This window comes from Parasteatoda tepidariorum, chromosome 3 (genome assembly GCF_982258835.1).
Source record: "Parasteatoda tepidariorum strain Cologne lab strain chromosome 3, Ptep-v5.0, whole genome shotgun sequence".
In the NCBI taxonomy this organism is placed as follows: Eukaryota; Metazoa; Arthropoda; class Arachnida; order Araneae; family Theridiidae; genus Parasteatoda; species Parasteatoda tepidariorum.
The window spans coordinates 93,224,092-93,249,089 of NC_141757.1; the positions used below are offsets into that span (position 1 = coordinate 93,224,092).

General features: G+C 28.7%; 1 protein-coding gene across 10 annotated transcripts in view; it reads left to right on the forward strand.

The window, feature by feature from the left end:
- Positions 1-24,998, forward strand: part of LOC107444455 (uncharacterized) — a 219,828-nt gene that overhangs the window by 180,177 nt on the left and 14,653 nt on the right. For all 10 annotated transcript variants that reach the window (XM_087159803.1, XM_087159799.1, XM_087159802.1 and 7 more), the window contains 18 exons: positions 948-2,327; positions 3,678-3,749; positions 10,701-10,809; positions 11,858-11,931; positions 13,243-13,509; positions 13,642-13,757; positions 14,060-15,471; positions 15,997-16,252; positions 16,340-16,367; positions 17,516-17,602; positions 19,299-19,402; positions 19,554-19,751; positions 20,737-20,814; positions 21,462-21,609; positions 21,744-21,978; positions 22,997-23,072; positions 23,828-23,936; positions 24,049-24,162. In XM_087159803.1, coding sequence (XP_087015929.1) covers positions 948-2,327; positions 3,678-3,749; positions 10,701-10,809; positions 11,858-11,931; positions 13,243-13,509; positions 13,642-13,757; positions 14,060-15,471; positions 15,997-16,252; positions 16,340-16,367; positions 17,516-17,602; positions 19,299-19,402; positions 19,554-19,751; positions 20,737-20,814; positions 21,462-21,609; positions 21,744-21,978; positions 22,997-23,072; positions 23,828-23,936; positions 24,049-24,162 — 4,863 coding nt within the window. The remainder of the gene's footprint in view (positions 1-947; positions 2,328-3,677; positions 3,750-10,700; positions 10,810-11,857; positions 11,932-13,242; positions 13,510-13,641; positions 13,758-14,059; positions 15,472-15,996; positions 16,253-16,339; positions 16,368-17,515; positions 17,603-19,298; positions 19,403-19,553; positions 19,752-20,736; positions 20,815-21,461; positions 21,610-21,743; positions 21,979-22,996; positions 23,073-23,827; positions 23,937-24,048; positions 24,163-24,998) is intronic.

Genomic DNA, 24,998 nt, shown 5'->3' on the forward strand with positions numbered 1-24,998 from the left:
ATAGCAACAGATACGTCCGTGAAGTGCTACAGCCCGAAGTCGTTCCTTTCCTTCAAGGCATCCCTGGAGCTATCTTTCAGCAGGATAATGCACGCCCACATGTTGCGCGGACTGTTAGAGACTTCTGTTCAGCACAACGCATGCAACTTCTTCCTTGGCCTGCTTATTCGCCGGATATGTCGCCTATTGAGCACGTGTGGGATATGGTTGGTCGGCGTCTCACTCGTGATCCGCGTCCTGCAGTTTCCAAAGACGAACTTTGGTTGCGCATACAAGCGATATGGAATTCTCTTCCTCAAGCAGATATTCAACATCTGTTTGACTCCATGCCACGTCGTATAGCAGCACTTATTGCAGCGCGTGGTGGCTGCACCAAATACTGATTTCGGACGCTTAATTTGTTTCTTTTGTTTTGAAAATTTCATCATTTATTTGTATCAGTACAAGTCGTTTCTGCATTAAATTTCATTTGATTCTGATGATTCTTTCATGGTGTTGCATTTTCTACAAACAGCAGTTTATATACAATACTCTCTCATTATATCTCTGAATAAAATCCTCAATGTCTTTGAGATCAGACTTTAAAAAATCACAATCTTAAAGAATAAATTCAAAAATTATCCTACATAACGATTTTTTGTTTGTTTTTTGACCTGACGCAGGGATTTTTTTAATGCAAAAATCCGTAATGAATTATGATTTAAATCAAGTGAATTGCACTGCCAACCTTACTACCAAGTTATGTAGATATTGGAATTACAAAACAGCAAAATGAGAAATGTCTTTTATTATACTTAGTTATTTAATTTAAAAACCAACTATTGCCAAATAACCATTAAATTATATTTAGTGAATGTATTAGTTTGAAAATGTTTGTTTTAAAATAGTTTGTGAATACTTCAGACTATGCATCAATTTTAAAACTATATTTGATTTCTGTTGTACAGATTCTTCATCGTCTGTGATAAATGCTAATTCCAACTTGAAAACATCTGACCAGTCATCCCATTCAAAAGATATCTCAGAATCTATAATGAAAACTGCACCAAATCCTGTTACACCTGTAAAATATGTAGCAGCCGCTGTAATTCCAACAGCACCAAAACAAAATCTTTGCAAACCTTTACATTTGGATACGAATCGCTTGATCCCTATCCAGGACAATTCAAATACAAAACCTGCATATGGTGAGACTATTGTTAATAAAACTGCAGAAGTTTGTTCAAGTACACCAGATGTCAAATTAGAGGGATTTCCATCTCAATCGGAAATTACTACAACTGTGCAATCACAACCATTGCCAAATTCTGTGATGAATAATGATCTGTCTGATAAAACTGTTAATAGAATATCCCCTGTCTGTAATGTAAAAGAAACCACTCTAAATATATGTCCAACTAAACCATTACTTGGAGAGAAGTTGATAGATCCGAGCCCACAAAAGTTTATTGACAATAAACTAAACAAAGTATTGCCAAATTCTTCTTGTCATACCTCTCCTTTGACTGTTGCCTCAGAACTGAATTGCTCGATGAAAAGTCCATGCAAATCTAATAGAACTAACTATTTGACATCTGAAAATAATGGCAAAGCCAATCCAATGAAAGAAAGCACACCCATTATGAAAACTGAGGTACTGAGTACACGGTTAGATTGTGAATTTTCTCAAAAGTCTGCTAGTTGGTCTAAAGCTACTGTAATGCCTTTTAATTGGCAGAACAACAGTAATACTCATGATGATCAAGCAATCAATTTAACTGTATGCAAAAAACCTGTGAAACCTGAACCTGGTGATGCCTCTGTATCACTGAGTCAGGATTTAAGCCATTCTCCTCTTAAAGCTTCTACTGAAAGTGCAATCACAACCAGTGGCATAATTGGTGTATGCCACCCTAATCCAAATCCTATGGCAATTAATAAAGTGAAAGGTACTCCAGCTGTAAGTTCTATTAGCAATTTCTCTTCCATATCAGTTGTTAATCAACCATCTGAACAGGCAACCGAAGTGCACATTTTGCATAGATCTTCGAAAAGCTCTTTTCCAATTGTTAACAGAAATGCAACTCCTCCGGTACCATTGAAAAGTACTATATCTCATGTTACAGCAAATGCAAGCATTCATAGATCTTTAAAAGCTGAGCGACTAACGAGCAAAAGGGGAAAATTAAGTGATGTTGATAAGCTGGGTCATGGTGGTAGAGCAACATTAGCTACACTTGCTCCCAAGTTGTCAAAAACTGTTGGCTTTGGAAAGGATGTTCAGACATCTCATACTCTGTCAGCATCCTCATCAGTGTCTTCAACATCAATAGTTTTCCCTGCTACAGGTATTCATGTTACCTTGTTTTAGAAACTTAATCTTAACATCATTCCTCTCTGCTGTTAAGTGTTTGTTATTTCATTCATTTTATGTTAATTATTTTGAAAATTTAGTTCATTACTTATAAAAGATAAATCGAAAACAACAACAACAATAAGGAAATAAAAGAAATTAGCAGAAATCACACAGTGCTTTAGTGTAGCACCACTGAGATTTTGAGCTAAGTTGAAAAAAATTTATTCTAAATTCAGAAAAATTTAATTCTAAATTCAGAAAAATTTAATCAATAGTTTTAATACAATAGAAAAAACAGTTGATTCTAAACAGTTCTATTTAAAATGGTTTTATTGACAAAAAAAAAAAAAAAAAAAAAAAAAAATGGAATTGATCATATTATTTAAAATTTGTATATCATAATATGAATGTTAATTGAATCCTCTGGACTTATATAATGGCCTAGGTCATCTTATTTTCTGTGTCTTGAGATCTTGTTCAAAATTATTGAAAAATATTAATGCCTTTCCCCTGAGTATTATATTTGTAAACATCAAATCAAAATATTTACCTTTAATGCAAAACATTAGAAACATCTACTGATTGCAGGAACAGCATTTATGTTCTTACCGATCCATGTAAAGAAAGTTGCATCAATTTTGTCAATCAAGTATATGGCAGCATATAATAATATTTGAATCTTGTGACGAAAAAAAAATTTAATTCCACATATACTTTCGTGAATTTTTCAGTTGTAAAATTAAAGAAGTCTTTTTAACATAAGCAGGAATGTGATTCTTCTGCTAATTCGCTGAATTCCGGGAATCAATAATTTATATTACAACCAAATTTTCTCCAGAGCTCAGCTAATCTAAAATTTATTTTTTGTTTTGCAAAATCTTCGTGAACGAGGCATTTATTCCTCCCTTATCACTTTTTTTTCTTTCTTTTTTTATCTAAGTTCTCATTCACGTGCAACAATGACTTTTTTTAGGCAGATTTGTTAGAGAAAACTTAGAGCGAAAAAAAATTCCATAATAGCTTTGGCTAGAATTCTAAAAACTATTGAGGCATACACAAAAGTATAAAATTTGCAGTGTTTAAAGTATTTCCAAAATGGCAAACATTTAAAAGATTGTTTGCTGAAAAAATGGCTTCTTCTCATTTTTCGTAAATTTATATTTTAATGAGTAGTAATTTTGTTGATATTCTTATTTGTAACAGAAGAATTGTTTAATCAATGTAGTATGTTTTTCACCTTTTTTACTTCTACTAGATCAAAAAAATGTTTAATATGATAAAACATATATTTCCATGCAATAGTTTTCTTTTACAAACTTTTTTAATTCCCTTTTTTATGTAGTAAATCCATGTATTCCTGTTGGAATAGCGATTGCTCAGCAAAGACAAGATTCATCTGCTTCTGCTACTATGGGTACAGTTTTTTATTTTAATTTTTTTTAAATTGTATATTCATGATTTATTATTAGTTTTAAAAAAGTAGCACATAATCTTAAGATCATTTTTGTTACATTTGTATGATTAATATGTAAAGTAGAAAATACATATTAATTAAGATTGCATTGTAAGGCTGTATAGAATTTTATTATTGTTCTATGAGTATAAGTAATAGATTTTTATTTTTACTTAATATAAGGTTAATAGTTACTTTAGTGTATGCATTTTTTCAGATATGTTAGTATATAAACATTTAGATTAAATTTAAATGTAACTTTTGCTAGTATTACAATTAAATAACTTGAGTAACCATTCGTTTCTTATTTCGTAGTTAATTTTTTAATATTACGAACCCTTTGGGATTTGGGCATTTTATCTAGAAAAAATATAAGAAATGCACAAAATATTTAGCCCTAGATACATTTAAAATTAAAATATTTTTTTTAATTAATCTTGAAATATATGTATTTAAAATTATAAATAAAATATATTCTACATTGAAATATGGTTGTTAAAAATAATATGAAATATCTGTGAATATAGATATTGAAATATGTATAAAAAATCATAAATAAGTTTTCTTTATTAATGCCAATCACAAAGGGTAATTTAAAACTAGATTATTTAATGTTTGGCTAAATTTTTTGAATATTATTTAAATTAATAACGATATTTTATGTGTGCAATTTTATCATTTAAGTTTATGTATAACAGTTTCTTTTCTAGGAGTTAGTAGAAATCTGGATGCATTTCATGTTAGCTTCGTGGTCCTTTTTCAGTTTTTCCCTTAAAAAAATCATCTCCTTTATTGTTACCTATTTTCATACTTAGTATTCATTTATTTAATAAATTGTCGTATTTAGTGGAATATTACATTCAAATAGACTTTTCCATTTTGTTACTTCAATTTACCATTTCCTGTTTTATCATCTCCTTATCCTTGCTTATTTTTATCCTTCAATTTTTTCTCCGATTTCTCTCCTTTTATTTGTTTTTTGGCATGAGATAGTGAAAAAGCCGAAAACTGTCTTTACAGTGTTGTTGAACACTATTACATCTTTGTTTGTGCATAATTCCTTACAAATTTGCATATTTATCGCGCAATAGCCACATGTTTTTTCCCCCTTCATAATCCCTTACAAATATGCATATTTATCACGCAACAGCCACATGTTTTTTTCTTTTTCTTCATAATTCCTTACAAATTTGCATATTTGTCGTGCAACAGCCACACATTTTTTTTTTCTTTCTTGTTTTTTATAATTGTTTCTCACACATTATAATGTATTCAGACATTCGTGCAAAAAAATATTGTTACAATGTAATTGTAATAAGTTTCATCACAAAAAGTGGATATCTATTCCTCAGAAGAAAAGCAGATATAAACTTATCAAAAACTGTCTTAAAAAGCAATTTAATTAGCCTGCCAATAGCAAAATATAAGAGAAGAGCTTTTCCCCCCCTTTTATCTGTAGATAAAAATACTTCAAAAAAAAAAAAAAAAAAAAGAAGAAGAAGAAAATGTTATAATGCCATCTCTACCCATCTTTGCTGGTAAAGCAAATAAAACATATTCATAATGAAACATGCAGGATGACTGACAAACGTTATGAATTTGCTAAATAACTTTTGAGATTTAAAAGCTTGATTGGTGAAAATAAAGTATTAACATGGTGTGATTTTGTAGAGATAAAGTAATTTTGTATGAACTGTTAAGTATAAATTTTTGAATTTATTAATGGAGTTGATTGCCTCATTTAATCAAGCAGCTTTTATAATCTATTAATTTTTAATATCTGAAGCATTGCCTTGTTTCACGCACATTATGTATATTTTATTTAAAGGTTTAAAAATATATTTTTCATGCTTCAAAATTATTAAATAACAAAACAGTTTTGGTATTACTGTTTTTAAAATGCTCAAAACTATCTGTGTTGGTATTGATAATGTTTAAAAAAAATATCTGGAATCATTTGTTAAAATGTTCACTAGCTCCCTGTTTATCGGCTAATTCTTTTCATCAAAACTGAACAATTGCTTAGCACTTAATAAAATGGACTCTTTTTTTTAGGGGGGGGGGGTCCTTAGTCATTAGCAAAGAAAATGTAGTATGTAATAATAAAACTAAATTAATTAGTTAATAATTTTTAAATAATAATCAAAGTTTTGAGGGAAATCAGACTTGTGAATGAAATAAAATTTTATTGGCTAGACCTATATGTCAGTAATACACATGCAGAGTTTTGGGAATAAAGGTTCTAAATAATTTATTAGTAAATTAGTTTTCAAAGTTTATTCGCTTACAGCCAGAAGATAACAGTAAAAAGTAAAGAGTTTGCCTTCTCTTTTTTTTCCTGCAAGCTTCCAATTGGTGAATTCAGAAACCCTAACATTAATTTAAACTATTTGCATCATAGCGTTCCCACTGTTGCGGCCACTTGAAAAACATGAAAGGATTATCACATAATATTTTCATCCAGTGAGTTGTGGGAAATTTAAGGACTTCGCAAAATAAATCAAGGTTGTCAAGTTAAATAAAATTTAAGATCTTTTCACTATAAACCTAATTTGCTTTTTTTTCTTTTTTATTAAAAAAAAAAGGCACTTAGAACCTTTTTTTCTTAACTCTTTTTATAAATTCAGACTTTGGATCTAAAATAAGAATGAAGCATTTGCATAACATTGATTAACTTTTTACTATCTTATGATTTATATTTTTAATAAAAATAATAAAAAAATAAAAATTGTTTGTGAAGAAGCTATTTAATATTTTAATTTAAAAATTCTTCAAATCAAATAGTAAAAGATAATTTTTTGTGCTACTTGTGATAAGTTTTCATAAATTTTGCTCATGCGAGCATAATACTTTTATTCTTCAATTTTGTGTGATGTTATAGCTGCAATTTTAAGATACCCCATTTTTTCAAAAATTTTCTTTCAAATTAGAATATCTCGCATTTTCTAAAATTGCTAACAATAATGTTCTTTTTAGAGTTTAGTATATTTAGCAAAATGTATTTTAATTTGACCCCCTTAAATATTTATTTTATCTTAAAGCACTTTTCATATCACTGTTAATACCTTTTTTTATTGATCTTGAGTTTTAAATCATAAGTTGTATAGCAGATTCTTAACGTAATCGGACATTTTGTACTTGGTGATGCATGTATCTTTTTAATATTCATTGAACTCTTTAATCTGTACTTGGACAATAACAATTTTTAGCTCTTACTTTTTCCTTTCTTTTTCAGTAAAACTACAGGGATTTGGATTCAATGGTATTCAGCCTAGAATACCTCCGTCTAACCTAAATTCAAAACTATACGTGATACCTGACTCGGGAGCTGTGCACTCCTCTTATAATACGTTTTTAACATGGTTTCTAAATTCTTCGGGGTGGTTCGGTCATTAAGATTATAACGTTCAAAATCTTGTTTCAAAATTATACATTTTCATCGGCATAAAAGGTTTGTGGTTTATTTTGGTTTTACAGCCTGTTATTTATTTGAAGTTATATCAGGCTTTTTTTTTTTTTAATATCTCTGAAAAGTTAAGTATATTTTTCATGCTTCAAAATTATTAAATAACGAAACAGTTTCGGTATTACTGTTTTTAAAATGCTTAAAACTATCTGTGTTGGTATTGATAATGTTTAAAAAAATATCTGGAATCATTTGTTAAAATGATCACTAGCTCCCTGTTTATCGGCTAATTCTTTTCATCAAAAGTGAACAATTGCTTAGCATTTAATAAAATAAGCCAAAATTAATCTGCAGTTATTAATATTTAAAGAAAATCTATTTAATTTATCCAGTACAAGTAATTTTCCAGACAGTTACTATGTCTTTGCCTGACACTACGCATGCATATAATTAGCGTTACCCATTAAATACTTCCCATACATTAAATAACACCCATTAATTAACTTTTAAATAATTCATAAGTGACAAACTTAGTAATCCTTATTAATACTAAATTGTATCTTATCCCTATAAATAATGCAAGCTTTACCCTGTATACAACTTCTACTATAACCTATAAAATATTCAGTTCTTGTTGTTCAATACATTAAATTTTTGATTATTTTCAAAAATTTGTGTTCACCATTTTATATTTCATACATTTTGTCTTATAAAACTTCTATTATATAATGTTCTTTTGACGTTATATTTTATTGAGATATTTATAAGATAGTTGAAAACAACAATGAAAACTAGAGAAAAGGTGATTAGCCTAATTAATAGTTTTTAATATTTATTACATTTTAATATTATTACTCTTAGCATAAATAGAAATGACCTTTGAAAACTAAACTAAATTTTAATATAAGCTTGAACATCAATGAAAAATAGAGAAAATGTGGTTAGTCTAATTAATAGTTTTTAATATTTATTACATTTTAATATTATTACTCGTAGTATAAATAGAAATGACATTTTGAAACTAAACTAAATTTTAATATAAGCTTGAACAACAATGAAAACTAGAGAAAAGGTGGTTAGTCTAATTAATAGTTTTTAACATTTATTATATTTTAATATTATTACTCGTAGCATAAATAGAAGTGACATTTTAAAACTAAACTGAATTTTAATATAAGCTTATACTTTAAATTTTTAGCATTAAGATTAACATTTTAGCTTTAAATCAAGAATTGAAATTTTAATTTAACTCTGGAACACAAAGCTTTTCATTTTATGATAGCAATATTGGCAAGATTGTTTTATGTATTCTGCTTTTATTTCATAGCTGGTATTCTTTTACAAGACAAGACAAAGTGTCTTAAAAATGGATATAATATTTGATCTTGATATTTATAAATCCAAGTGAACAAATTTAATGTAAGGAAAGTAAAACTTGATTTCTTTAGTAGAAAAAAAAATATAAAAATTGTGTTCAAGGGTTAAATTTACTATACAGATATTTCTACTTGAAGAAGTGTTTTTTTTATCAGTTATCTAACTTTTGAAGATCCCAATAATTTTGTATTAATTATTACTTTTTATCAATATCCATATAGGTAATTATTGTCTGAATGTTTATTAACTTTTATTGCTCCAGAAATATTTTATTCACTATATTGCTTTCACAGAATTAACACAACTCAATTCCTCTTCGTTTTATTCTTAAAATTTTTAATTTAATTTTTTTATTTAATTTTTTATTTAATTTTTTAATTAAATTATTTAATGTACAAAATCTGATCATGCGATATAGTCTTTTACCATCCAATTATTAATAATGCATTCGCACATCTAGTGACAAATATTACATTTAGCACTTTTCTGGTGTTAATTTTGTATTCGACTAAGAATTAAAATATTTTGAAATGTGTTAACGTTGTTCTGTGGGTGCAATATGGAGAAAAAATTATAGTAGCTGTGAATTTTAATGCAACATTTTTATACCAACTTGTTGGTAATATTTTCTTATATTTTATTAAATTTCTTTCCTTTTCTTAAATTTTTACAGAAACTTACATAATTTCTGATAAAAGATTACCATCAAATGTGCCTCACATTAATTATTCAAATTTTTTAAATTTGAATGATTAAATTATTATCAATTTAAATTAAGGCTGTTCTTTGAAGGCTCTTATCTAAAATATGCTTTCTAACAAGCAATATGCTATTTTTATAACTGTTGTGATTTTGTAACAGTTATTCATAAATGTAACATTACGTTCTATCCATTTTTCGTCAGTGCTCTCTATTTCAAATCTGAAAATAATAGAAAATGGCATCATAAATGAAAGCCAGAATTTTGTGAAATGATAAAGTGCTTCTTTTTATTCAAATTTTTTATTAATATTCGAACAGTTACTCCAACTGCATATTGTTTGTGCTTATAAAACTATGCAAAACTTCATTCGTTGGTGTTCGAATTATTCATTATCTAGGTAAAAAATCTTGCCAACTAGGCATTTTTTAAAGTAGAATAATTTCATAAATATTTAGGTTATTAAACAATTCTTTTCCATGACGAAAGAGCTTTAAAGAACACCCTTAAACATGAATATTAATTGAAACAAGATTTCTAAGAATGGTTTATTTTTAAAATGCTTGTAATGAAACCTTTAATCTTTGTTAATTTCTTTTTTTTTTCTGTCGTATAATAACTATATGATAGCTACTTTCAGACTTATTACCTTTCCTGATATTCTTAGCTATAGTGAAGACTTAGCTTTAATCAACTTCTTGATTACAAAGTAATTTTAATCTGCCTTTTTTTCCAATAAATTATGCTTCAGTCACTAAACCATGCATGGGAACCTCTCTAATCTTCATCCTATTGTTATAGAATAGCATAGTATATTAAAAGGCAGCAACTATCTTCTCTTCACTATGATTACATCTTTCAATCAGCAAATCATACAAGTTGTATGATGAGAAACAAGATTCTTTAATATAACATGAAAAACGTTCTCATTTCCTTTTTATGCCTGCTGTCAATATCAGTTTTTCATGTGATTTGAATTATGAATCAAGGTACTTACATTTTATTTTCAGAAAGATAGCGAATAAGTTGTTATATGTGATTATTTATGATTTTACAAGCTGTTCAACTCGAAACGAAAACAATATATAAGCTTGTTATCCTCGTAATTATCTCTTGCACAAGTTTTTCATATTCAGCTTCAATTGCTTGTCTACTCAATTTGATGTTTCAATCAACATTTCTCTGCTATGTCCAAGTACAAATTCAGAAGTTTGAATCTATATTAAGGGTACTTCATATAGTTATGATTTCTTTAAAGATCAACTATGCAAAACCATCTTTTTGTTATAGTACTGATTTATTTGACCCGTGCATATGATATCGAAACTAAAGAAATAAATAATCAACCCTTTTTTTTTAGCAAATATTAACTATGCTTATGTTTGATTTGTGTAATATTGTTATTTATTTTTTGTATGGCACATTACAGGTAAGCCTCAATCATCTATCCCTGCTAACACACCAAATGTTGTGGCACAAAACTCACAGCTGGTGAATAACAGAGTTGCAGCAGATATACAAGCCCAAGAGATTTTAGGGTATGATGAAATTAAATTTCAATGAAATTGTTTATACTTTTTTTTCTTCTCTTCTTTAAATGTATGTTGCCAAGAGTTACCTGACTCTTTGCAAGCCATAACCACCAATTTGCTAAGAGCCAGTCTAATTGAAAAAGACCCCTGTATTTTCTAATTTACCAGATAGGAGCCATATTGGCTCAGGGGGTAGAGCGTTCGCCTTCCAATGTGGTGGACCGGGTTTGAATCCTAGCTATGGCCGATCAATTCGAATTCTGCACCTGGCTTACACTGACCACAATGCTGGCATAAAATATACTTAGTGGTAGGGTGGGGTAAAATAAAACATGGGTTAGAGTCTCCTTGCCATCAGGCTAACCGTAGGAGATTTTCGAGGTTTTCCTCTCCATCTAACGCAAATGCGGGTTAGTTCCATCAAAAAGTCCTCCATAAAGGCGAATTTCTCCCAATATTTGATTCAGGAGTTTCCTTGTCTTCTGGATTGAGTTCAAAATGACAAGGCTATGGAGTTAAACATTAGTAGTCATAAATTCAAAATTGAGTCAGCTGTTTAACGACTGTTATAAATAAAATAAAATTAGACAGTGCCAGGGTGGCTTTGGGGATAGAGCGCTCGTCTCCTAATGAGATGAATCGGGTTCGAATTCCATTCTGCACCCGGCAGTATATTCACCATCAATGAGTAAAGTGCCAGCATTCTTCAAGAGTGCCTAAGCAGTGTGAAAATTTATATAATTTTTTTTTTTTTTTTTTTTTTTTTGTATAGAATGCATTGTGCACTTTAGGCAAAGTATAAAATATGACATGTTTTTTTTTGGCGAGTTATTATATAGAATGTCTAAGCAATGTATGAAATATTAATCTTTCCAAACTCTGCAGGTTGTTTTCAGTCATCTTTAAAAATGCTGGATTCCATATATATTGATGATTTAAAATTTTAAGTATACTGTCAGTAAAAAAAATATTTTGAAGTTCTTGTAAGAAAGTATTTTTTTAAAGTGTGTTTCTTAACAATTACCATTTTTAAATTTTTTTAATTTTGCTTTAGGGATCAGAAAAGCCAAGAATTATCATGCTCCAATAATCCTACACCAATGGATACCAATGTACTAGTCACTCAAGGTAGAAATTTTTTTTACTACTAATAACACTTTTTCTTTTCTGTTTAGTTGCATTTTATTTTTACACTCATTTTACGCATTTCATTTTTACCCATTAAAATAAATTTTAATTAACGTATTAAATGATTTTGTGCAATGATGTTTTTTAATGAAATCTCTGCTAATATTTAATAGTGTTTCTCCATCAAGTACTTTGATAATTTAAATAATTTTGAGTTCTACCTTATTTCATAATTTCATTTTTTGTTATTGAGTTTAATGTATAATGTCACTAACATTTTGAACATTTATCTGAATTAATTGCCTTTACCATTGAAAAAAATAGGTAAACATTTTAAGTATCAGTGGCAGAAATGCACAGCTTTTTTTTTGTTAGTGGTCACGAACTATAAGCTCTATCATATGGCCTTAAAAAAATTTAAAAAATGGTAGTAAAGACTATAGCAAAACTTCATAATAGTTCTGCTTTAGCATATTCATTAATACCAAAAAATATGGTAGATTAAAACATGGACCTAGCATAAGGGAGAGGGCAAAAATTTTTGTTTTTAGAAAACTTTATTTTAAGTTCTATGTATATATGCATATTTATTTTTGTATGCATGTATATTTGTATAAAAATGCTTATATAAAACTTAAAAATAATAGAACAGTTTCCTAAAAACAGAAAGTGTGCCCCCCTAACGCTATGCTTATGGTTTCAGAAGGAAGTATATCTTGAAGTGATCTAAAGTGAGAGCTAAATGTTTGAAATTATCTGTTAACAAATCGATTATTTTCTGTGTTGTGAGATACCTGTGCCAATATATCTTTGAAGCTAAATGTTGGAGGCTTACATGGTTCATTGGTTGCAAAAAAAAAAAAAAAAAAAAAAAAAAAAACGAAAGAAATTTTCATGCCAGCAAAAACATATTTTTATTGATGGACCATAAAAAAAATTATCTAGTTAAATTGTCTGTTTAACTAGTTTATTAAGATATTTAAACTAGTTTATATTTGACCAGTTATTTAATCTTGATTACTTTATTAATTGTTTGAATTGTACTCATGATAAGAATTTATTGATTGTAAAATATGGTTTACAATAATTTTCATTTTCGTCTTATTAAAAAATATCGTTCAATTTATTAATAGAAATTTATTATTTTTATTTATGAATATGTTTATTGATTTTGAAAATAATATAGTACTAAAAAATTTTAAGTTGACTGAAGATAAATAGAAGTTGATAGAAATTCTTATTAATAACTTAATTAAACAGCCAATTGTTTCCTTTTTTCTGTTACCAATAATTGTTACACTTATGTTTCAGGACCAACAATTGTTTCAAGGCAATGGGAATCTGAAGCTTTAACACGAGCAGCATTACCTTCTCCATGGGTCGCCCATGGATCTATTGTTGCACCAGCTGTTTGGCTTGGACAAGGAGCTTATACTGCAGCGCCACCTTCTAATACTGTACCAAGTGTTGCAATGAACTCTCTTGAATCTTCACCGATTTCTTTGCCACCAGGTGGTTATCAACTTGCTCGTGATTCAATCACTGGTCACTTGCTGCTAATACCTACTGCAAATATTGGTACTTGTAATTATTATTAATACATAAAGTTAATAGATTTCTCTATATTTTATGTATTTTAATGTTGTTTAGAATTATTGCTACGCTTTTTCTAGATATATCTTTTAAAGTTTCCCTTTTATTTTATTTCAGAGTTGATGGATCGACCTTCTGTTTGGCCTACATTTAACACTGCTGCCGGAAATCTTCCTATACAGCAACTTGTAACCCAACAACAACATACACAGTTTGAGCAGATGCTACCCCATGTATGTATTGTCATTTTTAATTTCCTAGGTCTTATTTACCTCATAAATTTTATGTAAATTTATGAAATAAGTTTTCCTTCTTAACCCTCTGAGCATGAAATAACTTAAACAAATTGGTAGAAATATTTACTCTATGTTCATATTGATTGAAAACTTGAAAATTGTCACATTTCTAAAAACATCTGTTACGCAATGAAAATGCTTTAAGTCGGATACTCATAGGGTTAAAGATTGCTGACTTGCAACTTGTGCTTTAAGCCAAATAAATTTCATTTATTTTTATTATTACTATTTTTTTACAGACTGAAACTCTGAAAACTAGTGAAGCAATTGACAGCAGTTGCAATATTACCTCTTGCGATATTTCTGTAAATACACAAACAAAAACAGAAGACAAAGTTGAAGAAATTAGTGGGCAAGTGCCAAGTGTACCTCTGGCAACTGGGCAGACGTACGCTTTCGCCACTTTTCCTACTCAATGTGATCCTTCTAGCTTCTCATATGTTTTACAATCTTCAACTGTGATGCATCTTGCCCATACTCAAACAGCTGCTTCGATTCAAACTGAATCAGGACGTCGATCCCAAGGGACTTCGCCACTCCATTGTGCAACTCCTTCTCCTCCACCTAACACCTGTGCAGTCCAGGCCTCAGTCACTGAAGATGAAGAAAGTGATAATGAGTGTGATAGCGTTGCTTGCTGTGAATCAACAGAACTGCAAACATCCTGCCAAAGCCAGTCTGTGACAACTGCAATTCAGGTTGACATGGATTGTCAGACAAACTCAGAAGAAGAAGAAGATGAGGAAAAGAAGGTTGAGTTAGAGAAACTAGTGGAAACAAGAGTTGAAATGTCTGATTCAGCTAATCAGACTGAATCAGTGCCCTCAGGAAGTCCAAAATCAGTTACTGAACTGGAAGATGTTTCCATGGAACAAGCTGAGCAGGAATCAAGTCTTTCTCTTAACTCTCCAAAAAGTGAACCATCTGAAGCCATGAGGATCACTCCAGTGCATGACACCACTGAAGAATCTCTTGAAACAAAAAACGCTGACGTCAAGGATGACATTGACCCAAGTCTGGAAATTGTCACATCAGAAACTGAACTAGCTCCTTCTCTTCCTGTTGAAAGTAAACCTGTTATGGATTTCATTGATCATCACGGACTCAATCTGTTGGTGGATAGTATTGAAGAGTTTGCTTCTAGGGAGCAAAGTCAAAACGATGCTGATGCAGAGCAAAATGCACATAAAGATGGAATATCTTCCTCTAATAATGTGCTTGAGCATTCTGAGTGCATACTTCCTGTTGCTCCCAAAAAAGAAATGAATTCAATTCTTCCTGAAAAATCTTATTCATCCAACTTCAAGACGATTGATACAACTTGTACTGATGGATTGGGTCTGTTATGTGCTCTGGCTGAGCAGAGGTTTTTCGAGGAAGCGTTAAATCTTGACGAGAATAAATCCAGTGGGTCTGTAAGAGAAACAGTGGACTGTTATGCATTTAAAGAAGAAAAAGAGTGTAAAATGGAAGATTCATTCACCAAAGACCAAAATAATTCTTATGCATCACCATTTTCTTCTTGTTCTTCATCACCTGATCATAGTGAAGCAACTGAAATGGATATGAGAGTGCGACTTGCGGAATTGCAAAAGAAATATAGACAGAAGCAAAAGGAATTAGAAATATTGAGGAATAAAAAAGAAAAAGAGTAAGTACATAAGTCAATATATATTGTACATTGCATTATTGAATGTATAATTGAATATATTTTTGTTAAAAGCTACATGATGCTACATGTTATTTAAGAGTATGCTTGTAAATGTATAGTTTATCAAATCGTTGAAAGTCAACTTAGGTGATGGAAAATGAATGTAAAAGTTTTTTACTATTTCTCTTAAATACAAAGTATATGACAACTGAACAATCTCTTGTTGATTCTTCCTTCGCTTTCTAAATTTATTTAGAGCATAAACATAAAGTATAAAATTTAAAGAACTTGCAATCTTTGTTTCATATCTATGAATGTTTCAAATCTGGACAAATCTCAAAAATTATTTGGTAATTTAATAAGATTTATAAATTGTACAAAAGTCTGCTTTTTTTTTTTCTTCCTTTTTTTAGTTTATTACGATCACAATGCTAAATCAATAAAAAATTCATTTATGGTTTAAAATAATTTTATGACTTGAACATATTCAGATTTAAATTTTTAAGCACCTTCTTTCTATTTCAGAAGTAGTGATGATGAATTAGATTACTCTGTTAATTCCTCTGACTGTGAGAAAATGCCAACTGAAAGTATGAATGGTAAGAAACCTAACTTCAGTGCAAAACAGGCATCTGTGTGTGGTGAGAATAACCATGGTTCTAAGAACAATACGACTAAGTCTTGGCAAAAAAATAAAAGGTCAGCTGACACTACAGTGTTGAGTAAATCACTTTCAAAGAAGTTGAAAATTGATATGAAATCAGAATCAAGGCACAGTATGGTATGTAAAATTAAATGTTTTTTTTCTTCTTTTATCTTTATTTATTATTATTTTAATTTTATTTAATACAATTTATTATTATTATAGGGTCAAGTGAAAGGAAATTGTATTGAAAGTACGTATCTTTTTTAAATTAATTTATTCAATTTGTGAAATCTGTTATTTTTGTTTGAGTTATATGTTGTCAAAATTTTATAAACACCATATTGATAATTTTTTTTAATTCTTTACTTTAAGAGGTTTTCTCCTTTCAATTGAACTCAATTGTCAAAATTAGGGGTAGAGACGGGGTGGGAAAATTCTAAATATGCTTTTAATCCTCTTTATTTAATTTTCACAAACGTCGGATTTTTACTATGTTCAACAGTGTCTTTCGATACATATTAAATACACTATCAGAATTTGAGATAGAAAGTGTAGTATTTTAGATACTCTTTTAATTTTTTCTGACAAAAATTTTTCAATACAGTTATGCAATCAGCAGTTTCTGAAAGATAGTTAAATAATAATATGTATACATTGGTCTGTTTTTAGAGTTTTGAGAAATATCTTTATTTTTATGCAATTCTCATCTTAAATTTTTTTAGCATCATCCAAATTGCTTTTCATCAGTTTAAACTATTATAAAATTAAATTTTAAAAAAAATCTGTAGTTTTAAATTATTGGTTCAAAACCACGAATCACATATTTTTATTGCTTTAATGTTTTGAGGAAAATTCCATAGAATTTCTAAAAAATATCAAGTGCAATGGCAATTGCAGATGTCTCTGAAGGGAAAATAATTTAAAGATAAAAACAATTATTTTATTCCTGAAACAGAAAAAATTGTTATAATTTTTAAATGTACTTTTTATTTTTATTTAACGATCAGTGAAGAAATTATTTATTTTTCTTAGAAAATATCTCTTCTGGAAATATCTGCATCTATAATGTGCGATATTTGTTGCAAAAACATATATATTTCCTTTTAAAAAAATTTATTTGATGAAAGTATTCTCAAAATTTAAGATTATAAATTTATATTAAAAGTTTTTTTTTTTGAAAAATGGTTTTTAATAAGGTTAAAAATATTTCTTAAATATTTTGTTATTAAATATTTATTAATGTCTAGTGGGTATTTTACGTGCTTTTACTTGAAAATGAAAAAGATAAATCATCTGAATTATTATTTTTTGTGTTGAAACTGCTTTAGATAACTATAAGATTGTAATTTTTGTTTTTATGAGTAGAATTTCTCATTTTGATTGTATCACTCATTTTAGATGGCGAAACTAACGGCAATGGAAATCAAGATTCACTCTCATCATTATCTGGAGAATCAAATGGATCTTCACATTCTGACTATTCAAGTATGTTTCTATTGTATTAAAAATATGATACTAATATAATTTAAATTTATTCATTAAGAATCATTAAAAATAACTATAATCAAAAATTAATAACTAACATTCTGTATTTGCATTTATTAATTATAAATCTTATAACTATTTTATAGACCTATTATTGTTTGAATATGTTACCAAGGGTGAACTGTTATTAAACTAAAACTTTTAAAACGTAACTTTTAAAATATAATTTAAAGTTTTGGGAATTAGTTGTGATATTTTTATACTTAAATTATTCAATTACGTAGCTATTTATTGTTATTATGCTTAACATTACAATTTATCAAGCATGAAATTCTTATAGAATTCCAGACCTTTTTTTGGTTCGTCAATTTTTTGATATGTGTTCAAGAATGCCAAAAAAGTAACTACAATGACAGGAGTTTCTTTTCCTTCATTTTTCAAAATTTATAGATAAGAGGAAAAAAAATGAAGTCTATCATTTGAAAAAGATTGAGGTTTAGTACTTGCAATTTTTAGGGAAGAGGTCATTTTTGTGAGGTTATTAATTTTTCAAAATATTCAAAAATAGCATTATCAACTGTTAAAAATTGAGATCAGATGCAGGCGATGATGATCATTAATTGTCATACTTGATGATCTTTTACAATTTCATATAAAATACTATTATTTTTATGTAATATAATCTTATTTAACCCACAGACGATTCCACATGTAAAAAGTTGTATTTTAACCCCGAGTCCAAAAAATAATTTAGATTTCCGATGAAATCGGCACCAATAAAGCCTGTTAAAAAATTATCAATTAAATGTGCGATTTACAAATCGTAATAAATGCATCCGGATCTTTAAAACCACATGGAAATAGGGTTTATAAATGAAAAAAAAAATTCTCAAATCATCCCTTGGATTTGTGATAAAATAGGCAAAAATAAAGCAAGCCAGAAAGTGATTACTCAAATTCAAAATTTGCATATCGAAATGTATTAAAATATTAGGATTATTAATATCATACAAACTTTTATACCGAGAACCGTTGAAAAAATGATAGATAGACAACTTAAACTTATAATTGAAACTATACAAATTGAGCGCATCGAAAAGTGATTACTCAAATGTCCGATTCGAAATTTTGTATTTTTCAATTCCCCCCCCCCCCCCCCATGTGTTTAGAAGCTCTCATGGGCCGCAGGTTGTTCATACCTACTATAGAACCATTTGTAGGTAGAAATTGGAATGAGGTTTTTCGCATGCGTGCACAACCATTTGAGAAGATACAAATAAAAATTACAACTCTCTACATGGTTCAGAACCGCCAGTGAGTTACAACAGTGACAAAATTGAAAACTAAAATTATAACTAGTTAAATATTCAAACAACAATAGTTACATAAATTTTATCTAAGGTCGCTTCTAAAATGTGACTTTGTTTCTTTTTAATACTGCAAATTAATGCTTGTTTCACCACTTACATTTAAATTTCTTTTATCAAAGAAAATTCTATTCTCATTTTCACATGACTACAATGCAAATATTGGGAGTTCTTGACTTTCAACAGTTAAAAGATTTTTGATCTATTATATTTTAAAATTGTCAAAAATTGTATTTGTTCTTTAAATGTATTTTACTTCTATTATATATAATTTTGATATATTTGGTTATATTATGCTGCTATATGAAATAAAATTTATAATTCCATAGGTGGATCTAATATTGGCAAAAAAGATACTGATGAAAACAGTTCTGAATGCTCAGGAAACATTAGCAAGGATGAGAGTACTTCTCAGGATCAAGATTATGATAAGGTTAGATCACAATGTATTTGCTTGCCTTTCAACGTCCATTATTTTTTAACTCTAGATACTACATTTTCTATTTTTGAAATATTTTGTTTGTGTCAATATTAAGAGAAACATTCATTAAACCATTGTATAAATTTCTTTTTCATTTCCATAGAATGACAAGTCAAAAACACCATTTTTTGATGAACAAGCTTGGTTTGTTCGCCGAAGTGAGCGTATATTTCTCAGTGACGCCCGATCAACAGCAACTCAACAATCTAGCAATCAGCCTACAACCGAAAAAAGTGGCAAAAAAAGTATTACACATTCCTCTCATAGGTTATCTACTGAAAATCAAAAAGAAAAGAAAGAGGTAATTATTTATGAAAATTTTATTACTACAAAAGATTACATTTAAACATGGCAGTATTTCCAATAGCATTTGTAAATTTTTTCCATTCCACTGAATATTTAAAAAAAAAAAAGATTTGTTTTAGCATCATTTCAGCTACGAAGTTGGTTCTAATTTTTATTATGAACTATTCAGTTGTTTAAACTTCAGTAAAATTGTGTTGATTGTTTAATAAGATAATGGGTTAGAAGATTGATTAATTATTAAAAGCTTACTAAACTATTAAAAACTAATATACCAAGTAGTTGTGTAACAGTATCACTTACTAAATTAGTTAGCAACATGAAAATAACATAATAGACTACAATTGAATATATATATATACATACAGGGTGATTCTAAAAATATGGGAAAAATTTTAGGACGTGATACACCCAAGCAAAAAAATTTTTTCAAAGAATGCATGGTCGAAAACAAAACGCAAAGGTGCTGGCGCATTTGGAAAGTTGTTTGATGCAAAGGTGAAAGCTCCATTCCTGTTGCGACTTACTCCTAGCTCCATGGTCGCCAAGCTTTCGGTCGCTGCAGGGAAAGCTCGTGATATGCCTGGTCTGTTTCAGAATGTTTGTCTATCTTTTCTTCGCCGTTGTACTGCGTGCATAGCTGCTGCCGGCCACTGTTTTGAACACTTATTGCCATTAAATTTTCTTTTATAACTTAACTTCATCATTCTTTAGGTGTTTTTGCCTCATATAAGAACATAAACTTAAACGCCCTCTAGAGGTTTTGCTTTCGACCATGCATTCTTTGATAAAAATTGTTTGCTTGGGTGTGTACTATCACTTCCTAAAATTTTGCCCATCTTTTTAGTACATAATAACTGACTACAACTAAATTAAATTGAATATATATATATATATATATATATATATATATATATATAACTGTAGAGTTGATGCATTTGAACACTTTAAGTTATTCTTATTACTATTATTTTTTCTTGCAGGGTACAAAGTCTTCAAAAACTGCAAAATCTCATGATGATGATGGTAAAAGAGTGAAATCAAAAGTTATTGTCAGATCTGTAAGTATGAGTTTATTTTCTGTAAGAAGATGTTAAAACTTTTTCTTGAATCTTTTTCACTCTGATCTTTACAAACTTTTAATTTTTTTACTGTTTCTCTGTTATAGTTCAAATTTCAACATAAAATCATTTTAGATCTTTGGTGGTAGAATTTTTGATGATGGCAGTCAATTTTCGATAAATTCTTTAGTTTTTCTGTTATAAAAATTGACTCAGTAATTTCTTATAAAAATTGTTTTAAAGCTGTCTGTTTTAATGGGCTGTATAAGAGCAACTAACTTTCTTGAAATTGAGCAGTTAGAATCTTAAGTTTGGCAAATACATTTCGATAAATTAAACATTACTAAAGCTAAATGCGATAGTTGCTTTTATGCTTAGAAGATTTTGAAAGATTTATTAGTTTTTTTAAAAGTCTTTTATTAAAATAACCGCAGATTCATTTCGTTCTAATTTTTTTCAAATGTTACAAGACAGAAAAGTTTTCAAAAGATTTGTGCGTATTCACCATAGATTTATTGCTTCGTGAATTTTGTTTATAATTTTGTACTTCTAGTTTTTGTTAATGAATTTTTAGAAGTTGCTACTAGGTTCCTTTTAGTTAAGAGAATGTAGTTTATGTATGTATATTAATGATGTATTTTTCATAGGTCAAAAAACCTTTATCAAGTGAGTTTGTTGACACCACTAGCAGTAGTGATGAGGATTCCTCTTCCGATAGTGATTGCAGTGATGGAGCATCAAGCATGAGCGAAAATGTACCTCTTAGTAAATTTGTTGAACAATCTTCTGTAAAAGGTAATATTGAGTTTTGCTTTTTATATTTATATGATATTAATAATATCATTTCAAAGTACAGAGAATAAAGACTGTCACTTTGTATTATTTATTAAAATATATTGTTATATTTGTTATACTTTGTCAACTTTTAGCTGCAACAGCTGAAAGACCAAAGAGATTATCAACAGACAGTGAATACAGTGATTTCAGTTCTGGTCAAAGTGAAGACATTCCATTAAGTGATTTAATCTCACCTAAAAATCAACTTCCTGAACTTAAATCTTGCATTCTAACGCCAGAAGAGCTGCAAGAAAATGTCCGTCTGCTTGTCTTGGATGAAGGTCTCTTTTATGCTGGACATGTTACTAAGAGTGAAGATTCTGATATGTAAGTTGATCTCCATGGTAAAAAAATGTCTCATTTTTTTTAAAACAAGGATTGAAAAAAAATTTTATTTTTCATCTGAGAAAAACCTAAATTTTTAGAAAATAATTGCTGACTAGTAATACTTCATTTTCAAAAACATTTGTTTTTATTAGCAAATATAATATTTCCCGTCAAAATATTTTTTTGACTGAATTTTAATGGGAGAAAAGTTTTTTTTAAATTTTGTTTTCCTTAATCATTTAATTAAGTTTTTTTTAAATTTTATTTTCCTTAATCATTTAATTAAATTCATACGTATGAAGCCCTATTGATAATACAGTCGGACCCCGATTTAACGAATTCATCGGGACCGGAAATTTTATTCGTTAAATCGGGGTCATTCGTAAAATTGGGGTTAAAAAAAATTGTTTTTTGTGCATATGTATTATTAAAAATTACTAGTTATAAACGACTATCTAAGATAAGAAAGGAATTTCCTGTGTGACTCATAGTCCACACGACAAACCCCCGGAAAATGACCTTGCAAGTGTAATATGTCTTATTGACTCTACCCACCTACCCATGACGAATTTTGTTTTTCCCTGTTGCGGGCTTTTCTTTTATTTGAGACGAATATGCACTTTTTCTATTTTATTCCTCCCAGAAAAGATTTTTTTCCCTTTAGAATCTGCCAATTACAAAAAAATACAATATTTTTCTGATCAAAATTAATGAAAAATATTTTTTCCGGATGCTGAAATAATTTGTTAATTCGAGGTTAATTATTCGTTAATTAGGGGTTTTTGACTCTGTTTTTGCTGGGGTTGAAAAAAAATTCGTTAAATCGCGAAATTCGTTAAATCGGGGTCCGACTGTAATTACTTTATAAACTTTGAGAATTAAAAAGAAAAATATAATTAATGTTCTAAATTATGTTATTAGTATCGATAGATTAATAATCATTATCCTACATCTTGAAAATTTCTAAAAAATGCATTATTTTGTCATTTGTGTTATAATTTAAAAAAAATGTTTTTAGGTATGGAATTTTAATTGATGGTGATAGAGCTGCACGACCTCATATGTTCTCTAAAGAGGAAATTCTTAATGCTGCTGTAAGTTCCATTTTGTTATAGTATATAATAACTTAAGTTCAAAACTTTGCTTTTATCCCAGTCTCTTTTCAATGTATAGTTGAACTGTGTTGTCGTGAACTGTCTACAGACCCATACAGTATAAACAATGGTTCACTATATCCAAATGCCTTGACAAAATATTTTTTAGCATATTGACAGTTTAGGAAATAGCGATTGTGCTATTGCGTAGTTTGTTTATGAATTTTTAACTCATTAAATTGATAATAAATCAAAAATTAAAATGAAAAATACTAAATTAAAAGTCGAATTTAATTTTACATTCTTTGGAAGAAATTAGTGATATTTGATTATATACAATTTAGTTAAGCAGAATTCATCAATTTCTTATCACCAATTAGTACATTTTTTGTACAATTCCACATTTTCTGTAGGAAAAAAAACTTGGGATGTTTAGTGCTTATTTTACTGTTCTGTTCTTTAACATTGTTCTTTTCTTTAACAAGTTCAGCATTCATCTGTACATTACCTTACATCTCTTTGTTAAAAGACATTATTGTTATACAACTAGAATAAATAAATTGCTTAGTATGAAATGATGACTATATTCTAGAAAAAGTAGTAAACCTATGTTTTAAAGATATTAATTGAAAAAAAATTTCATACTCAGTTTAAAATTGGACTATATCTATAAAAAATATACATTTCTTTCATTCTAATTATCTTTAACTCCCCATGTGCATATTGTTTGATAATGTAATATTATATGTGCCTAGGTGTTAGAAGTAAAGCCCATTAATAAACAGCAGTTACCAGAAGGGTCTAGAATATGTGCTTTCTGGAGTCAGCAGTATAGATGTTTATATCCCGGTACTGTAACCAAAGGTAAACTAATTCTTTATTTTTGGTGGTTTGCATTGTATTATTGCCAATGTACTATTGTTTTATCTTTCAAACGTTATTTTTGATATTCATCTGTTTTTTCATCCCCTTTTAGCAACTAGTCCTATGCCTGATCCAGATATGTTATATGTAGAGTTTGATGATGGTGACAGAGGTCGTATTCCCTTAAATGATATTAGAATGCTTCCATCTGACTTCCCAATCGTCTGTAAGTATTTTGGTCAATAGAATTGCCTAACATTTTAATTTAATTAATACTAGGTGTTCCAAACATGACTAATAAGTTGTAACATCAATTTTAAAACGAAAAAAAGAAGTTCAAAAGTTTGGTTTACTGCTTTCAGCCTAATGAAATTTAAAAAAAATTTCCTCATGATTAATTACAAAGTATGCCAAAAGATAGAGCTGCTGACTGTAAAAAAAAACATATTTTCTTCTGCTTGTCAAACCATTCCAACTGAAATATTGCACGAGCGTCTTGTTAAGTTTGTGCTCATTGTTATTGCCAATCTTATTTTTTAGTGATCACCACAATCTGTATTGCAGTAATTCTTGTTACCCATATTATTTCGGAGTTTAATTTGCCAATTTCGTAAATAATGCTTTTTCTATACATTCTAATACAATGCAAATTTGGCATCTCTTTTGAGCTAATTTTAAAATTGAAAAAAAATGCAGAATTAATTCCTGGACAAAATTGAAATATGAACAAAAATTGTTTTCAAAGATTTTATTCAACCACTTTTACTGTCTGCATAATTTAAATTTTAACTTATTTAATATTTTCCATTTGTTGCTCTTTGTTTGACAGCAGAAATTCTCTGAAAGTGTACTAGTTTTAAAATAAAGTAGAAATGTAGTGAAAGTGTTGTTGGACCTCTATTCAAATAATGTCCTCGTGTTTTCTCTCAGGATTCTACTAATTTGGTATTAAATTATATGCTAATCATATCCTTAAAATAATTATTGTATGATAGGAATAACCGTTATTTAACATTGTTTTTCAATCAAATATCAAGTAACCAACTTTTTTTTCAATAGCTT